At 31.6% G+C, this 20524-nt stretch overlaps 1 protein-coding gene across 1 annotated transcript in view; it reads left to right on the forward strand.

Moving 5' to 3' along the window:
* The first annotated feature begins 19400 nt into the window (after nt 1–19400).
* Nucleotides 19401–20524, forward strand: part of LOC146995410 (uncharacterized) — a 40131-nt gene continuing 39007 nt past the window's right edge. Inside the window, exon 1 of the mRNA XM_085823111.1 lies at nt 19401–19771. Within this exon, the coding sequence (XP_085679237.1) occupies nt 19616–19771 (156 nt within the window). The 5' untranslated portion in view covers nt 19401–19615. The remainder of the gene's footprint in view (nt 19772–20524) is intronic.

Consider the following 20524-nt stretch of genomic DNA (forward strand, 5'->3'; position numbering starts at 1 on the left):
GCAGCTCTTAAGAATATTATTGTTTTACTTTTTAATCCAATTGATTTAAATAAAAATACATTTTAATTCATGATATAGCTAATTAAAAACACTGAATATTTTTATAAAATCGCATTACATATTTTTTCACTTTTTAAATATACTGAAGATGTATAATGTTCCCATATTAGTTTAAATGCATGTACATTTAACAGCTTATAAAATGTTTTTAATTTCATAGCTTTCTTTTTGGTGTGTAGAAGGAACTATGTGTTTACTCCAAATCTAGCTTAGAATTCAAGTGGAGATTGCAATTTTATCGGAAAACTGATTAAGTATTTAATGATAACATTGAAATTATTGGGAAATGGCAATATACAAAAATGTTAAAATACTTTTCTTATTAAGAAGTCTATAATATTTTAAAAGCTAATTTGTTAATAAATATGAATAGGAAATTAAAAAGATACAAATCTCTAGTTGGTGATGCAGGTATTTAATCAAAAGATTTGCCATCCGTGATCAAATTTCTCGGAAAGATCGCCATTGACGATCAAAAACTTCATTTTTAACAATTTTTTTGTAATTATCTCTGGAATGTTGCAAATTTTGTTGTTGCTGTTTTACTATAAATTTATTTGTAGATGAGTAGATTCATATACAGATACCATTATTCCATGGACCAAGCAAATAAAATACCTGGGTGTCATTTTAGCCCAAATATTATCATGGATCCCCCACATTGCATATATTATTAACAAGTTTCAGGCTTCTAAAATTCCAGTTTCCCCTTTAATTTCACGAAACTTCATTTTCTGCATTGATAATAAATTACTTCTGTACAAGAGTTGTGGCCAAGTTGCGGCCCATCAACACTACACCTGTCCCGTTTGAGGTTTTCTTGGTGATACTCAGTTTAATAGATTACAGACACTTCACGGGGTCACATTGAGAGAAATTACCAAAAGCGGATTGTTTATTAGAAATTGTGCTGTTCACAAAATGAATGCTGAACGCATCAGTGCATTCACAGCAAGAACAGCTAAAATATTTTTCAATAAATTAGTCGTACTAATAACGAATCTATCCCACTCATGGACTATGATATTACGGATGCTCTCAATAGAAAATGGCTCGGTGGAAGTATTACTGCTTTTTAGTATTTTTATTACACATTAATCTTTATCCCTAATTACATAATTTGTTTTTGTTGTTAATTTACTCTCTTTCAGCCAATTTACTCAAAAGTACTTGACTCCTTTTTAAGCTCCGCCCCCATCCACCTGTTTTGCTTGCTTAATACACTCTTCTTTTCAGCCTCTCATAAACTTCTTCGACGACACATGATCTTTTGCTTGAGCGATAATAACGCCAAATGTGGTTTATGGATTATTGTTACAGTGAATTGCCACAGCTATTTTTAACCTTAAATTTCAAATAAAATTTTACGGAGAATTAATTATACGAAATGTTTTCCCTCAATGATGCGTAATAAATATTTATTAATACTATATGAAAAGCTATTTTTTTAAATTATAGATGATATTATTCAAATTTTTAACTGTTATTTTTAAATTTCTTTCTTTCTTCCCTTTTTTAAAAAAATATTTGTAAGAGTAAATTTTTATCTTCGGCGTTTTATCGTCTGCTACTTTACTTTAACTTCGTTTAAATCGAATTGTCTAAAACTGAGAACTTTCGTTTGATGTTTATTTGAAATTTATGAAAATATTTTATGACATTCACTGCATAATTTATTTCTAAACAAGCTGTTGCTTATGAAGTGGCTAAAAGAACGGCTGATACTATCATCCATATTTTTAAAGCACAGTATATTTTTATAGAACCATAAGATTTAGAATAATCATTTTTATAAAAGTCAAATTATGATATAAACATACAACCCTCTAGAGACCGAATTAATGGAAGTTCAATGGTTATGTAGAAATGTTTTGCAGCTACTTAATGGTTGGATAAGTCAGCAGGTTCTGTGGACAAGTAAGAATAATTATATAAACGACACCCAACGTTCTGGATTCAATTAACAACAAGGGTACAATGTTTATGAAATGAATTTAAGAAGTTTTTAAACATAAAAAATCAACTCATTTTTTATCCTAAAATGTATTTTAATGCATGGCGTATTTTCATTATATCCTTAACATTCTAATTTAGAATGCAATTGTCAAGAACTGATTTCTAATCATGAGTAATATAACAAGTAATTATTACGGTTATTAATAAATCCTTCTTATAAAGTAATTGCAAATATTTCAAAAAACTTTCTGTCTGAATGCAAATATTTTTCTATGCAAATATTTTTAATTTTACATTAATCAAGATTGCACACGATATTATTTAGCACATTCAGTTACATTTCTCATAATTCGAAACTTTTATCATGTTATTCGATGAGGGGTAGGGCTATGGCGCCCAGGCACCCTGGTGGTTAAGCACCGCAGTTCAACACGATATTATTTATTTCCACTTCAATTCTTACCGTCAGCTCTTACAAATCAATTATCAATCAACAAATCAAAAGTTACAAATTAATTATATTTAATTAAGGAGTGACCATCTAAGTTTAGAAACAGCGTACCGTAACAGCAATTCAATTATTGGCGCCTTATCTTTCATGTTATTCCCGATTGGCAAGCTACATGATTTTTAATGAGTATTCGGGTTTTGCCAGTAACTTCACTTGGAAATCGCGCTTTAACTAGGTTAGTTGGTTATTTGAACATAGAAAGAACGTGGAAGCTATTTGGTTAAGATGCTTTCATAGAGAACCTTTGTAAAGAGAACCTAGAAAACTACGAAAACCAACTACGCAAGCCTGGGTTAGATTTCGCAACAAACAATTAGTATTTAACAATCTTCAAATGCTAGGCAACTGGTGAGGCTTCAATTAAATCTCCAATTTAATATTTTATTTGTAAATATTTAAAATATTTTTGTATTCTTAGACACAGAAAGCAGAATTTAAGTTTTGTTAACTCGTTAGTATACTACCAAGCCGTAGTGCAAATGAATATTCAATTTCTTTTGCAATAATTGTATTCACTTAATATTCTTGGAATATGAGTTAAAGAAGGAATGTTCTGAGAAGATTAAAGAAGTGTTTAAATCCAGTGATATTAGGTTTGTCTTACAAGCTCAGGATCAAAACGATTCTGCAATTGCCCGAGTAGTTGATTTGTAAATGGCTGTGAATTAAGCAGATGACTTTTAATCTTACGTTATTCAGTCAGAAAACGTATTCCAAATGTTTTGCATTGCATAACGATGCATCTTTTTATTATTCAATAACCAATCGAAGAACCGCTTGTGTTCCGAAAATAAGTATGTGTACTCAATAGTTAAGCATGTTCTTCAAATTTGTCTTCTTGTGATTTTTTTTCTTTCCCAAAAACTAAAGTTGCTTCTCAAAGGAAAGTTTTTTGACATTGAAGAGACAAAAGTAGTATGGCATCTACTTAGAGGCATGTCGAAAACAGATCTCTACAAGCCTTCTCTTCCATTACATGTTGGCAATTCAGACAAAAAGTTGCTTCAGCGTAAATTCTATAATCTATTTTTATTACATTCTGATTACTTTATTAACATACAGTGAATACCGTCTTTTTCTGAAAATAAGACATCCTCCGAAAATAAGCCGTATCGTGATTTTCGGAATATTTTGTAAAATAAGACATCCTCCAAAAATAAGCCCTATCGTGATTTTCGGAACTTTTTGTAAAATAAGACATCCCCCGAAAATAATCCGTAGTTAAAATAATGTGACAAACAGAATTCGTTAAAAAATACTGTTGATGTATTAAGTATAAGTAATAATATGTTTAACTTTCTTAATACTCGTACTTCAGAGAAATGTTTGAAACAAAATATTCCGAGAAATTAATTGTTTACCTCTACAGTTCGTTTCAAATTAATTCTTGGAATTTATCTTAACAAGTTCACCATTTGCAGCTACGTTCACAGGAAAAGCATCGTCATCCGTTAGCGTCGGCAGACTCTCGTCGGGATGAAATTTGGGCTGAACCGTAACCCCCGAGACACATACGACGCAGCGACCTTTTTCCAACCCAAACAGAATGAGTCGAAAATCAAAAGGGGTGACTGATGGGTTACTTATCTTCTCAGCGGTGTCATATTAGGATCACAGCGGGGCTGTTTCAGGAAGGTGAAGGATGGGGACACTTTCTTCGAATAGTAACCCCCTCAACATATCTTATGAGATCCACAACAGCTTTCTCCCTTTCTATTAACGAACAAAGGGATTTGAATGCTATCTTTTCAATTCTTAACGATTCAATTCTTCTCTTTTGTTACAGGCCATCAAGAAAATAATAAAACAAAATTCAAGGACATTTCAAATACTAGCTAATGCCCTTATTTTTACTTTATATAAAGCTTTTTCTTGACAATTAAAAATTACATTTACATTGTAATAGATTGCAATAGATTTGGGGTTGGGTGCAGGAAGTGGAAGTGGGGTTGGGTGCAAATGGAAAAATATCTGCTCTAAGGACTACACCAGTCTTTGTGTTTTATGTTGCCTCTTAGGGGGTCGTTATTCACCATCCTTCAGTGTGACATCATCTGATTTGAACAGAACTTCTAACTAGGCTTTCACAGGTGGTGAAAGGGGAAAGAAATACTCTGAGCCCAATCTTAAACACAAAAAGTTTACCTTTGGATGCGAAAACTAGCACGAAATGTTTGCGATTTTCCTAACGGCGAACTGGTTAAAAATACAACATAAGGCAGCAGTCTACATTGAGCGACAGTGCAGGTATACAACGTTCATTCATTTTAGTGTTGTAAGTCTGATTATTTCCTCATACGTAATTTTATTTAAAAATAAAGTGAATAATTTTTAACCCCAGTTAAAATGAGTACATAACGAAAGAGCTATTCCGTCGAGTACAAAAAGGGAATCGTGGAAGATTCCAGGGGTGTAAATCTTCTAGCTGATATTCAAAAATTTGCCCTTGAAACATCAATTGAATTTGATATATCCACTGCAGAATTTAAAGCATTGCCACACTGGTTGGACAACTTCCTTAAAAGATATGAACTGTCTCTAAGGAGATCAACAACATTGTTTAAGCTGGAAGACAATGCAGTTGTTAAGCATGCACTCGCATTTAAGCTTTTTGTTGATGGCATTGATTTTTCCAAATACCAACTCTCTAACATGATTGCTATGGATGAGACCGCGGTATTCCTAGGCCAAGGAGTTCAAACGACAGTTCACCACAAGGCTTCTTCGTCAGTTTACGTTCCTTCTACCGGTTACGATAGTGCACGTGTTATCTGTATTTTGGTGATTCGTCTAGATGGCAAGAAAGTATCGCCATTTTTAATCCCTAAAGGTAAAAAAGACCAGATTCAACGTGTTTCAGGAATTTATGTCATTGAAAGTGAAAAAGCCTGGTGCACCCAAGCAGTTATAAGAAAGTGGGTTGATTTTATGCTGCCACCACTGTTGAGGGGTCAGAACAGAGGTTTACTAGTTTGGGATTCAGCCAGTACTCACCGCGCTAAAGACATGAAAAACTTTCTTGCTGAGAGGAAGTTTGATCAAATAATAATTCCGGCAGGAATGACTGGTTACCTCCAGACCCTTTACATTGCAATAAACAAGCTATTCAAGGATCATTTGCGGATGGAAATCAATGAATATATTGAAAACAGAATGGTGAGAAATCATCGAGGTAATTTTGTAAAACCAAGCTTACAAGTTGTGAATTGGGTAAAAAATTCATGGGACAAATTAACTGATAGTGATGTTTCCAATACACTACGAACAGGCTACTTAGACAAGAAGTATTCATTTAACGATAGCTATATCGCAAGACATGAGAGATTCGGACCAATTATTCAGCAGGAAATGGATTTGGAAGAAAATCAGAATTTTATTTAAGACGATCTTCCAGAAGAAGATGACATGACTGTAATTGAATAAATTTAAATTTCTGTATTCTGTATAAAATAAATATTAAATAAAAATATATAAATATACTTTTATTTTTGCCCTCCCCCGAAAATAAGCCCTAGCGCGTATTTTGGACCAAAAAAGATCGGAAAAAGATAGTATATACGAGTATATCGTATTAAAGTATAGTATATCGTATTAAACCTTTTACTTCAGCTTAAGCAATTCGGAATTTTTGTCGGAACTAGGACTTAGAAGATAAGTCAAATTGAATATTTTGATACTCCAATAAATTCAAAGTCGAAGTTTCAATATTTTATTTTCGGAGGGAGGGGAAATTTTTTCAGTTTTGGTCCATTATCCTAAATATATTTGCTTCGATTCTTTATTTTTTCCATAAAAGCGAAAATCTTACGTATGGTATACATATAACGCAGAGCTTCAAATTTAATAATATACAGGGTGGCTATAATTAAAGTTCCACTTTGAAACGGTGATAAAAGAAAAACTACTGGATCAAATGTTATCAAACATGGTAACAGTGTAAAGGAGGTCATGGGAACTTATTTTCCGCGATAAAAAGAAAGTTCGAAACCTCAACACCAGGGGGAAATGGCGCTGTATGCAATATTGTTAAACGAAATATGTGTCGGTCTCTAACTTAACCTTTTGTTACACGGGTTTAATATGTTGTATACCCTTAAGAACCTTTGAAGTAAGCAAATTATCATTTAAAGGCGTTAAATTCTATAAAAGTCGAGTGCGCCATCCGTGTAAGGGAGAAATTCGTCTGTGAAAACCACGAATTAGCGATTAGAAAATGTGAGATCCCAAATCACTCGCACAAGTGCGTACAATCTGGTAATCGTTTTCTTAAAGATCGCTTATTTGTAATTTTTGAAGCCTCAATTCGGCCCTAAAACAATATACTGAAAACAATATAATGAAGATACTGATTCAAAACGTTTTTATCGATTTGGGCCAAAGAAATCCCTCATGTTATCTACCTAGTTCCATTGCATTCTCCTACTGCATTCGATTGCATAGCAGTGATTCCACAACGTTTGGTGTGGAATGACAGCTAGTTTCATAACTGAACCATTTTTCTCTGAAGAGCAGTCGACAGCTGAACCACCATGATTGCAGCTCGCTTACAGTCAATGTTAAAATGTTTCGTGATACATGAAATGCAGTAACATGGCATTTTAGATACTAGGATTTTTATGCAGGACTGGGCCCCACCTCACATGTGTCGCACAGTTACTTAGGCAACATTTCACGAATGAACGTCTTATAGGCCGACACTTCCCCACTTCCCACCAGACCTCAACCTCTGTGACTTTTGGCTATGGGGTTATCTCAAAAGCACTGATGTTTACGGTGATAATCTAAATAATTTGGCAGAAATGAAAAATGTGATACACTGACATGTTCGTTACATTTCTTCTGACATGCTAAGAGCTGCTGTTGAGACTGCAGTAACAGGATTTAACTTGCTTTCGGAAAATACTGGACGCTACATTGAACATGCTTTGTAACACGTTTCGGAAACGATTAAACACATTTTAAACCGATGTTTTCATGTCTTATTTCATTTAACAATAACACATACAGTGCCATTTTTCCTCTGGTGGTGAATTTTTTAACTCTTCTTTTTCCCGCGGAAAATAAATTCCCATAACCTCCTTTACACGATTCCCAAGTTTTATAACATATGGTCCGGTAGTTTTCCTTTTATGACCATTTCAAAGTGGAACTTTAATTATAACCACCATGTAAATTAAACTTTAAAAGTTTGACAATTTGGTTCAAGTCCCAGGTTTAAAAATATATATATATATATAAATTTTTATATTAATCCTCTTAGAAAGAATGTTTTAAGAAGCTAATTTTTCTCTCGCGTTATGGATTGTATAAAAAAAACATGATCCTTAATACAATTTAGATTGTTTCAGCCCATACAAGAATCGGGTCACTCGGTAGTACAGAATAAACACTGCTGGACTGTTTTATTTCTTTCTCATTTAGCAAAAAATCTTGTAATGAAAATATTTATCCTTTGAACTTTGCTCTGTACTTTGTTTATAGTTAAAGTGTCCAGAAAATGAAAAGCTGTCTTCAACTGAAACGCAGTTGATGCAATTTATATTTGAAAAAAATTCACAAGAATGCAAAATTTATGGAAGTCTAGCAATCGAAAAATCTTAATTTTCTTGTGTGAGCACGGAAAATTACTGAGAAAACTGTAGAAGGAAAGCAGAAAATTAGGGAGAAAAGTAAGCAAAAATTTGAAGGGAAATTTGGCTGTCAGACATACCAAAATGTTTCAAAAAGTTGGACGCTTTTGAATATACTTTCAGGATACTTTAAAGAATTTAGGTGTTCAAAGAGAAAACACTTGGACGTGTACACCAGCAAATACCATCAATTGAGTTTGTGAGTTAACAGAAAAGACAAAAACGATATCATTGCAGATTAAAGTGAAGAGCGACTGTTTATAGGCTATATGGTTGTATAAATTTAAATTACGTTATAGAACATCATATTGTATCATAAACGAAGAATCCCATGATTTCTCCGTCGCATTATTTGAAGATTCAGGAGTTTATCCAGGGATGTATGTGGATTTCACCTAAAGTCGTTTCTTTTTCCCTCCTGATGAAACAGCGGCCGAGCGGTACAGCCGCTGAACACTGGTAGTTTGGTCCGAGGTTCGGATCCCGCGAACGGGCTGGCTGCATGGGCGTTTTCGTGGTTTTTCCCATGTGTAATGTGTATACGAGCCAGTTTACCTTAGAAAGTACTCCACGAAGGCATCCCTTCCCTTAGGCAGATAGCCCTAGTGTGCTTTGTCATAATTAAATAAACCAAAATCTCTTGATGAAACCAGTCTTTCCTTTCATCTCATACCTTCAAAATGCTTAGCCTGTAAAGACTGATAAAGGCTCTGACCAAATACTGATGAAATGGATTGAATTGGATTATTAAGTTACGGCAAAGCAGGGCTATCTGCCTAAAAGGAAGGATGCCTATGTGAAGAACTTTCTAACGGAAACCAGCTGGCATACACGTTACACATAAAAAAATCCACGAAAACGCCCATGCAACCAGCCCCGGAGTTCGAACCCCGGTGTGAACTACCAGTGTTCAGCGCCTTTACCGTTCGGCCTTTTGTGGGCCTTTATGAAATGGAAGGCGATAACTTTATTTAAAATGATTGTCAGAAATACCAAGATATTTCGAAAAGTTGGATGCTTTTTAATACACTTGCAGAATGCCTAAAGGAAAAGAGAAAGAATAAAGCAGAATGCCTGAAAAAAAGAGAGAAAAAAAAAATTGCGTAATATTTAGTATTTGTATTTTTTTTTAATTTAAAACTTTTTAATCCTATGATATTTGATTTTTGCGATTTCAAAAATAAAATATTTGACTAAAATATGAATAGCATTTTAAGAAACCAAATGTGAATAAAATTGTGTAAAGAAATGGACACAATGATAAAACTGTTTAAATTGTATGCAAGTAATCCTAAGTTAAAATGTCGGCTATACATCTCTCTTATTTATATATATCTTTTCTGAACGGAACATTGAAAGGCGTGTTAACTGTGCTTTACTGTAATTTCTCTTTTAATATATGCAGTTTTCAAACGCATCGTAGTCTGGGTTACAAAGTATTCTTCCGAAAGAAACGCAATTCAAATAAATAAAATCAAATTTTGACAAATTTATATTAATAAATATATTTAAAATGCTCAGTTCGAATGGATAAATAGAAAATTTTAAAATAATTATCTGAAGAGACAATGCGACATTAACAATTAAAATAAAAGTCTAAAAATTTAAAAATTACCTAAAATAGTAACTAAAAATATAGCATAAAGAAAACTATTTGAAAAAATAAATAAATAAATAAACGATGCACCTTTGATTTAAACTACGCAGTTCAAATGAGTAAATAGAAATTTTTAAAAGAGTTATTCGAAAGAAACCATGCAACTTAAACAATTAAAATGAAATTCGAAAAAGGAAAAACAATTATTAAAATTAATAACAATTAGAATTAAAAATATAATATAAAGAACATTATTTGAAAGAAGGACGATTGGGTCTTTTTTTCCTCTCCCGCACTATGTAAAAATGGAAATGAAAATAGGTTGCCACATATTAAGAAGTTCGCCAAGTGAACTAATTTTGGCGCAAACTGAATAAAAATCGCCAACATAAATTGTTGAATTTCTCCGTAAATTTCGCACCAAATTTTACAAAATTTAATATTAAGGCATAATTTGAGTCGCAGAATCGAAATATGGAAAAAAATTGGTATGGTATTTCAGAAAAAGTCCGATTTCGTGTCAAATTAACTATGTTAGATTAGAGCTATATATAAATCTAATATATATCCTATGTCGCGCTTTCGAGATACGAAGAACGCAGTTTGAATTTTGTCAATCGGCCCAGTAGAACGAGAGATATAGAACTGTCCCCCCCCCTTTTTTTTTTTTTTTAGCAGTGTACTTGCATAATTTGACTGTTTCTGTAATAAGAAAACTTCATTCCGATAAAATTTATTTTAATATTATTATCTGGTTATAGGATTATACGAAAAGCTGAATACTGTAGGTACTATCGTAATCTTCACATAACCTTTCACATTGGATTTTTCCTTATCATTGTAAAATATATTGTATTATAAAGATTAAATCAAAGCAAATTACTTTGTTTGAGTAATTAGAGATACGAATGTTCTAACCGGGCTCTCTTTTTATCACTTATTATTTATTTCCGCTTTGAAAACACATTTATATTTGACAAATATCTATCTCCGCTGAAAATTTTTTGTTTGTTTAAAAACTATATTTGTCAATAATGTAATAAAAACTCTATAATCTAGTGCTTCGTAGATCAATATGACAACGAATTTAAAATGTTTTGGAAACAATTCTTTAATCTTTAGTTTGTCGTAGATGCAATTAAACGGCACAAAGAAAAAATATTTCAATAAAAAAGTTCTCTACGTTAATTCAGTAGCAAAATTATTTCTATTTCAGTGAGAAATTCGCTTTCAATGTTTATATAATGGAAAAATGTAACATAAGCCTTTTGAAAGTTTTAAATATAAGCTAAAGGTTTACTATACAATTTTATGAGAGAAACTTAATAATTTAGTTTCATTCCCTTTAAATCGGCATATTCGTTTCCAATAGGTAACTAAAATTTTTGGCAAGTTAGAGACTTAACTTAAACACACAGTATTTCGTCACTTAAAATATCAATTAATTGTTCTTTTTCATTTAGAGATACATTGGAAGTGAAAATACCAAAGGAAAAATGGGTCACGGATTCAACCCAATTCCTTATTTGGAGATTTTTCAAAAAGTTTTCTGTCAATTTTATCATGCGTTGTTTTAAACAAAAATCTGTATTATTTTCTTTAGTAAATTCTGAAAACATGTTTCTATTGTTTTTGTTCAATTCTCCTTGCCAAAGTATTAGGCTTAGTTTTAAAAGCTTCAATATTGGTGCTCAGTATTAAAATGTTTAGGTCTTTAGAAAATGTCTGCTATGAAACCGAGTTTTCCTGACTAATTATTATTAACGAATGAACTTGCTGATGTATGTTTCTTTTCTTCCAAAAATCGAAATATGATTCAGTATTTTTCTGTGTGAAAGCCAACTGACTTTGGTAATAATGTCTCATACACAGAACTTATCTCATTACATCGTATTAAAAAGAGACAACTGTTTAGGATTTTGCCTTTTAATGTAATTAATTACAGTAATAACCCTGCAATATCTTGTGCAATTCTTCATAATGATGGAATATTATACGAGGAGCAATTTTCATTATTAACCCTCTTAGTCCTTTATAATTACCTGTTAATGCTGCAGCATCATCAGCACAAACTGCGACACAGTGTGTCTATATAAGATTATTCGTTTCAAAATATCTGTTAATAATTTCAACCATTTTCTCTCCAGTTGCTTTTCCTTCCCAAATATTATAACATAAAAAATATTCTACTGCATCGTCTTCAAAAACGTATCTCAGATAAACGATGAATTGAGACATTTTAGTAATGTCGATAGTTTCATCAAGTTGTATAGTAAAGACAGGATTTTGTATTCTATAGTGTTGGATATGACAGAAATTTGGTGAGAAACGGTATCTTTTTGATAATACTATTGTTTTTAAATCATATATTTTTCTGCATGCATAAATGATGTCATTTTAATTCCTGAAAGAAGGAGCGATTCTCCAATTGTATTACGTTTTAAATTTTTTGCAATTAAATATGAAACTTTTAAGGATGCCTGTAAAGCCTTCTCAGGAACTGTATTTTTTCTAAAATACATTTTAATTTTTCATGCTCTCACCTCATTCCTTACAAAAAATTCTTCAGATTTATTTACTAAATCTTTATGTTTAGTTTCTAAGCTACTTTTCTGTTTCGCCGGCGCAAATTTCACCAAGCAGACTTTGTTGGCGACAATATACAGTATACATATAAAAATTTTTAACAAACGTTGATCTAAGAATTTTTTATTTTGAAGGCATAAACATTTTAATATGGTTTAAAATTTTGTAAAAAGCCAATAAATAAAGACAATAAATTTGTAAAAAGACTTTAAGAATTTACTATGCTTTCATGGTTCAACATCCTGATTCGCCGGTTCGTATCACGTGACCTCATCTCACGTAAACTACACTACAAAAGTCTAATTCTCTCAGGAATTATCTACATTAATTTCAATTTAATTCTTAATTTGAAATACAAGTTTAAAAGCAAGAATTATTTCAATTCGTACAAATAGCTTACTCAGAAATTATGTAAAACCGCAGTGCTTTACTTCACTAGTGCATTCTCATTAGAATTGATGAATTTAACCCTTGATTTTGCCTTTTCTATATTTTCACCGTCGGGTGAGCAGCGTGATTGCATTCTAATTGACTTAATTACCGCGAATGGTCTTAGGGCATAAAATTTAACTAGCTTGTAAAAATTCTATGTAATTGTATGCCAGTATTGAAAGAAACAATCAACCTGATAAGAAATGGATGCGACTTGTTTTGAAAATGAGGCGTAAAAGGTAACCAGCGAAGATATTCCGTTTGGCATCAGTTGTACCATTGTTGGTGACTTTATCGTTTGTGCTGGCCAAACGGAAAAGTACCGTTTCTAAATGTGTTTTTAATTTCACAGGTTTCATGCTTTCCATGGGCCAAGTTTTCACTGCATTTAGCACACAATGGATATTCATTTGCCATTGATAATGCAACATGTAAAACAGTATATAAAATAAACTCTTTATAAATAGTTTTTCTCTTTATTTGATGTTGGTCCATCCAAACTCGAAATAAACTCTTCTTGATATTTACTCAATTTTTTTAGAAGTAGAAAGAGAGCCAGTGGATTCATTTTTGTTTGCATTTTCATAAATAGCTTTTCTCTTTATTTGATGTTGGTCCATCCATCCCGTTTCTCTTGTGAACATTGGGTACCTATTTTGGGCCATTTAACACCATCATGAACAAAATTGCAACTAAAACAAAATTTGTTTTATTATCCTTCGAGACACTACTGAATTTTCCAATACTTAGGAAATGTTATGTGCTTACTTGACAACAACTTTGATTAGAAATAAGAAACATACTTTAAATGATGCGTATTGCAAGTACAAATTGCATGCAAGATACTACTAAGATAGCCGAAAAAAACTACATCTTAGCTGTGCAATTGCTTTGAAATTCGATTCGAGCTGTTTGGAAATCATCAAGCATAACACACAAATCAAGTGGAAAGCAATAAAATCAAAATTAAAATATGGAAATGTTTAATTTAAAGTTCCTGGCAAATGTTAAAAAACATCCAAAATTCTCTTCAAATTCAGTATATCTTTTATTGTCAAATAAATTTCTTTGAATTTTGTGACCCACCACAAATTTGTTCATGACTCCCAGGTTTAAATTTTGTAAAAAAACAATACAAGTTATGAATTGCATTTTGAAAAAAAAAAAAAAAAAAAGATTTCAGACTTGTCTTCAACAGAACAGCATGCAATACGGTATTTTCAAAATTACGGTAAAGTACGACTTATGTTAAAATGGATAAACATTGGCTGTCTAATGTGAAAAGTGAATTACAGTTTAATATGTTATGTCCATAGCTTGTGTATTTTGATTATACAAAAAAATACAGAATTATTTTTCTTATTCAACAATTACAGTACTCTCACATAATACTTACAAGGAATGAGTTAGGTTATTTAACTAAAGTGCAATCAATTTTATTCCTTATTTACATGAATGACGTAACACACAATGCTGTGTAGGCTGGTGACCTAGTGATGATGACTAAAAATGCATCTCTGCATTGAGGCATACACTCCTTACAAGACTATAACCATGCACTAGAGTCCTAGCTTCAGCAGGTACATTTTACTGTGCTATACAATCTCTGTGGGTCCTAAATTCTAAAAACTTTTCCACTCCTAAATTCCAAAAATTTTGCTACTTGATATTTCTGTAAATTCGAAAATTTTCCACACCTTCCATAACCACACTGGCTGTGGCCTTAGTTATCAAATATTCTAACAAAATCAAATATTGTAACGTTATTATAGACCAGACTTTCTTAAACTCTGGATCGCAACCCCCATCTATAGCAGCGGGTCGCAAAAAATTTTACTAGTTTTGGTATTTCTTTAACTTAATGTAGTAATTTTACAATTACCCAATATTTTTACACAATGTATCTGAAAATAGATAAAGATAAGATAATACAGACAAAGAGAAAAACAAAAATGTTTCGGCGCATTCGTTATATAGTATAAATGTTCATTTTACTTGCTTTGCACGTGACGATGTCATTTCATCTGTTACTTAATAAAAATTTTCACATTATTTTACGTCTTAAAAATTAGAAATTAAAGTTAATGACCTAAAACTGCAGTACTATCTTACAGTACAAGTGAAAAAATTGACAGTTTCACTCACGCGCGTGTCGGATTTTCGCAATGCTTATGGGGTCCCACAAAATTTTTGTAAATATTTTGAAGTCCTGAAAAAAAATCTGTGATAAAAAAGGGTCACGACTGAAAAAAAGTTTAAGAGGCTTTGCTTTAGACCAATCAGTTTCCTGATGCCAACCTTTTTTTTTTTTTTTTTGCCTCTTTTGTTTCTCAGCCGAATTATGTTTCTGTGGAAATTTTTCTATATATTTACTGTTTCAGCTAAATGGAAAAACTCACTAAAATGTGTCAAATGACTATTAGGGGAAGAGGATCAAATACCACACATTATTATTATTATCTCTATTTATCGCCAGTTTAAATTTTGAGTTATGTTCTTTGATAGAATTTTTCCATATTACATATTTCATTTCAATAAAAAATCAGCTTTTAAAATATTGAGGAAAAGCATGTACTAAAATGTTTCAAAATGAAAACGTGGAATAAATAAACATATAAATTAGTTTTTCCTAGGAGTTCTTATATATACAGAATAAAGTCCGTAATCTGGACTCGTCGGGACTTCGGCGATTCCGGATTAGGGGTTTTTCAGGATTATAGATCATCAATTTAAATCTGGTAAGATAGCATGCAGAAACTGTACTATTAAAAATATGAAACTGTAATTTATGAAATAAAAAACAATTATGATCCAAAGGGTATCAAATTTTACAAAAAAAGCTTAATATTTATTTGTGTACTTCATTAAACATTTCTTTCACTGTGCGCATGTGCTTGTAATGTATGCGCATACTCTACGCGCATGCGCAAAGTTTGTGGCTTTGAGGTCCGGATTATAGATCATTCCGGATAATGGACGTCCGGATTACGGACTTTGTACTGTATATATAAAGAATTTTAAACCAACTTTTCACAAAGACTAGAAAATTGAAGTTCAAATGAACTTCATAAAATCCTATAAATGTAGAATAAGATTATTTTAAAATGTAAAAATTAACACGTTGACCCCACGGCAGTCAACGTATTAAAATAAACCATCACAAGGGGGAAAAAATAGTATAAAAGAACAAGAAAGAGGAGGAATCCAACCAACTTCAACATAATAATATCATCAAGAGGAGGTATGTCGAATTTAATTACATTTCCACTTCTAAAACAAAATCCTTGCTTTTCTGTATCCAGAATCAGCTGATGAACCATTTCAGTATATTTTTTAATCTTAATAGTTCACCCGAAAATTCTGGTCCTCCTCAAAGCGAAGGAAAATCATTAAAAATATCTTCCAATTTAAAAATATTTTTCTAATCTAAAAAGAATCTTAAAAAAATGAAAAAAATGAAAATCCTACAGAATCTTTGAAATCTTTGAAAGTTCAAAATAATCTTAACACAAAACTTTACTAGAACCTCTTATCAAACAGCATCAGTAGCCAAGGAAAATGGGGGAGGGGAAGTAAAATCATTAAAAATATTGTACTAGTCTAAAAAAAATATTTGATATTCTACATTTACAGGATTTTATCAAGTTAATTTCAATTTGAATTGTTATTCTTTGTGAAAAATTGCTTCTAAATTTCTTTCTTTATATATTCACAAATCAATTTTTAGCAGCATAATGCTCGAAAATTTTTAGAAGGATTATAAATTTTCTTTTTAAAAAATTATTTGTATATACATAGTCCAAACACCTCTGTATACAGTGGAATACGTTTAATGTGAAAACGCTTAAGACGAAATATTGCTTAACACGAAATAATGCAACGGTCCCGGCAAACTACTATGCATTTCCATGCATTTTGTTTCTCTTAACACGAAAAAAAAATTGCTTAATTCGAAAAGATATCATTTCTGAAAATGAACAAAATACAGAAAACATCGGCATCGCAGGCGAGAATTGAGCGGGGTGTGAAATGAAAGAGAAATGTTTTCACATGTTTCGTAGAAAGGAGGCTAACTTGGCTTTGAAATACCCTCGGAATAGCCCGTGACACGAGCCAGTTTTGTTTATCTACTATGCTACTTTCGCCTTCCACCTCTACAAACGCCACACAAACATCTCATCTCTCATCAGTTGGCTTTGGAATTCGGTGACGAGCACATGGCAGTGTGAGTAAAAATTAGTGAGTTTGGTTCATATATTGCTCTCTGCATGGAATTCATTGACTCCAAGGAGGAATGAAAATTGTTTTCATTACACATGATTCTCAAAAGTATGAGATTCTTTGGCGCCAAAAGAAATCGAGAAGTAGGATACTGAAATTGAGCTGACACTTTATGAAATGTTTGAGAAAGTTTCTGGATTAATGAACTGTTCTACTGTACTACCGGAAGAAGTTGTTGCAGTAGTTTATGATAATGTCTGTACAGCTGCAATTATGGCAGACAAAGTTATTTTGGAGTTTGTTCAGCTCAAAAGGCTCAAAAAATATCATTGATGCAGATTACGACGACAAAAATAAAATGAATAATGCAGTTCCTGGTCCCACGTCATACGAAATGAGGAACATCATACATTTATTATTATTTATATTAAATTATTTAGACGCACATTCCAATGGTGAAATGAATAACAAAATGTTCGACATTGAACAATTTGTTAACAATTTGATGCTAAAAAAGAAAATGCAAAGAAAAATATCAGATTATTTTCCCGAAACTCAATGTTTTTTTTTTTTTTTTTCAAAAAACTTGAAAATTTTGTATTAAATTTCATTAAGTTCTTGTGGATGTTTTTGTTTCATCGATTTTTATTAAATACATGCATATATACATATCTGTGCAAAAAATGTATTCTAATAAGCTTAATTTTTGTTGAATATATGTTCTTTTTCTATATTCTTTAACACGAAAAAATATTTTAGTCCCGTCAGTTTTGTGTTAAATGATTTTCACTCTATATCTATTGCACATAATCCCTTTCTTACATAAAATATATATGTATGTATAAAATAACTAAATAAATTGTAAAGGAAGTTTAATTAGCAACTATGAAATCTTAAAAAAGTAGTATGAAATTTATAATGGCAAATATTAAAACAGATGAAAGTAAATATAATTTAAATTATAGAATTTATTTTATAAAATTAATAACAAGTGGTTAAAAAATATATTTTAATTACTTAAAACATCGAAGTTATTTGGCAGTGATTGTTGGATATAAAATTACTACTTCAAATTTTAAGATTACTATTTTTCATATTTAAAGTCTCAACTTGCAATCTTAATCCACTTAGCAACCATCGCAAAAATTACCCGTTATCATATTCCAAAGATCAGCAGCATACATTTTTTTTTTTTTTTTCAAAATCAGTGCTAATATTGAATATTGGCTTTTGATAATCAAGTTGATACAAATAGGATGAACTGTTTTCATGATTTTAGACTAGTAGTCTATTCTTCCTTTCACAGTATTTCATTTTTTGTATACTCGACTACCCAAAATTTCGAGAGCTTTCCGGATATTTTTTTAATTGAGTTTTTACTGTACACACATTTCAGTATTTACATCGTCAAAAGTGCACAGACACATACTTGTAGTGAACTTACTTTTACAGCTAAACACAGGAACTAGAAAACATAAAAGTAGTCATTCGTAGATTGTATTTATTTTTCGTTCAGGAAAATCAAAGTTCCTTACACTAACATGCAATCACACTGCACAAGCATGTATAGAAATTCTTAACACATTTAGTAATCCTGATAATTAATTACACATTTAGTAAATAAATCAGAAAATATTTTAATGTATAGCAAATGAGTAAAGTCAGAGCATAATACTACAGTTACTAAGATATTTAACGTTATAAAATTAGATAATTTAGTAAATTTCAGTTTTTCACCAAAGCAATGAAGTATTTTAATAATTATGGAGTACCTTGTATATCTTTATAGATGAACTTTATTGCTGTTTTAAGCAATTAAACAATGTACGAGTTATTTTAATAATTTTGAAATATATACACTAAAAGAAACATTAAAATGTATTAATCTATTTGTCAACCTTGATTTTGGCACGAAAGTCTGCAGAATGCTTTGTAGTTCACATAGAGGCACTGCAATTCTTTCTTATTCCTTGATATGAAGTTAGTGTTTTTTTATTAAAATTACTGTATTGGCACACATACAATTTCTGCACAGTGGCTTCACATGTGGATAAGTTTTTCGAACAATCTCGTTTGTTTTACTGGCGTCGCTGAATTTTGCGATAAATGCATCACATTTATTGCCGAGCATTACCTTCCAAACTTTTTATACTGTTAATGTATACATCAGCAGTGAATTATTCTCCTCTTTCCTCAAATACACTACGGCCATAAACAATAACCGTTCACTAAAGAACATTCTAGCACAGCTTCTTACTCTTCGGTTCAGTCTTTCCCGGAGCTCAGCACGCTCTCTCGGCGAAGTACCAAATGCGATACACTAAGGGGTCTAGTCTGGACACCGGTCGAGATCGATATCGGAAAACCAGTCGGGATTCTCTTTCCACTCGACAGCAGATGAGAAAGCGAGTCTGGCCAGTACCTCCTATATACGAAGCCAAGCCTCTAGGGTTGCTTGAACGGTCTGACGTCATCTAAGTCGTCATTCCTACCATCTTCCTCGTGGCAAAGAATGAAAGAATATACTTCGGTGTCGTAGCGTAGTGAACTGACTGTTGTTTGAAAGTGTAGTGTGCTCTAATAGAACATTTTTCATTTAAATTACTTTATTTATTTTTTATTATGCCACATAAATGCTGTGTTGCAACATGCAAAGGAAATTATAAGAATGGCCCGAAGGTGGCTGTATTTAGTTTTCCTACGGAAGAACAACTGAGAAAACAATGGATTTGGAACTGCAAACGAAAAGATGGATTCAAGCCTACGAAACATTCAAAGGTAAGCATGCATTTCATTTTTAAATTAGAAAATTCCTGAAAGATTAATGTCATTGAAAGAAACATGACTTGAAAATGCAAAAACAAAAAATTCTCAATGCAAGGGAAATAATTTACTAAAGTTCCATTGCATTCAACCATAGAAAATAAAACGAAGTTTTAATTACTTTCTATACAAGCATAGTTATATATTTCTTTACTAGGCAGAAATTTCTCTTATCCCATTATGAATGAGTATTATTAATGAATTCTTTCAGTAATTTATATTTTCGGCGTCGGGATCTTTATAACACTCACATTGATTTGGGATTGATTAATCTTTCAGGAATTTATGTTATACAGAGCTTATACTGAATTTTAAAGTGATTATAAAATGGACCCTTTTCTCAATAACTAGTCAATAGAAAATCCACCAACCTTATAAAGTTCATATTATAACTTTAAGTAGATAAATATAAAATGCTTCAAGTCGTAATTTTAAAGCCGTTAATTTAAAGTTGTTTTAGATATAAGTATTTAACTGTTTGGGTATACTATTTCTTTTGATTTAGATAAGTCTCGTTCCACCTATTTTATTTTTTTTTTCTTTTTAAAACTGAATGTATGCAATGCCCCTTTATTATATGCTAGGAGCATTTGAGAATGCATTTTGCTCGTAACTCATGTGAACAGGAAATTAATGCTAATTATGCAATGTTCTAAACTTAATTAATTTTAAAATCCTTAAAAAAATTATGAAATATATGTAAAAGAA

The sequence above is a fragment of the Stegodyphus dumicola genome, chromosome 9 (genome assembly GCF_044657685.1).
Source record: "Stegodyphus dumicola isolate Sdum_Otavi_A_Nest chromosome 9, ASM4465768v1".
Lineage (NCBI taxonomy): Eukaryota > Metazoa > Arthropoda > Arachnida > Araneae > Eresidae > Stegodyphus > Stegodyphus dumicola.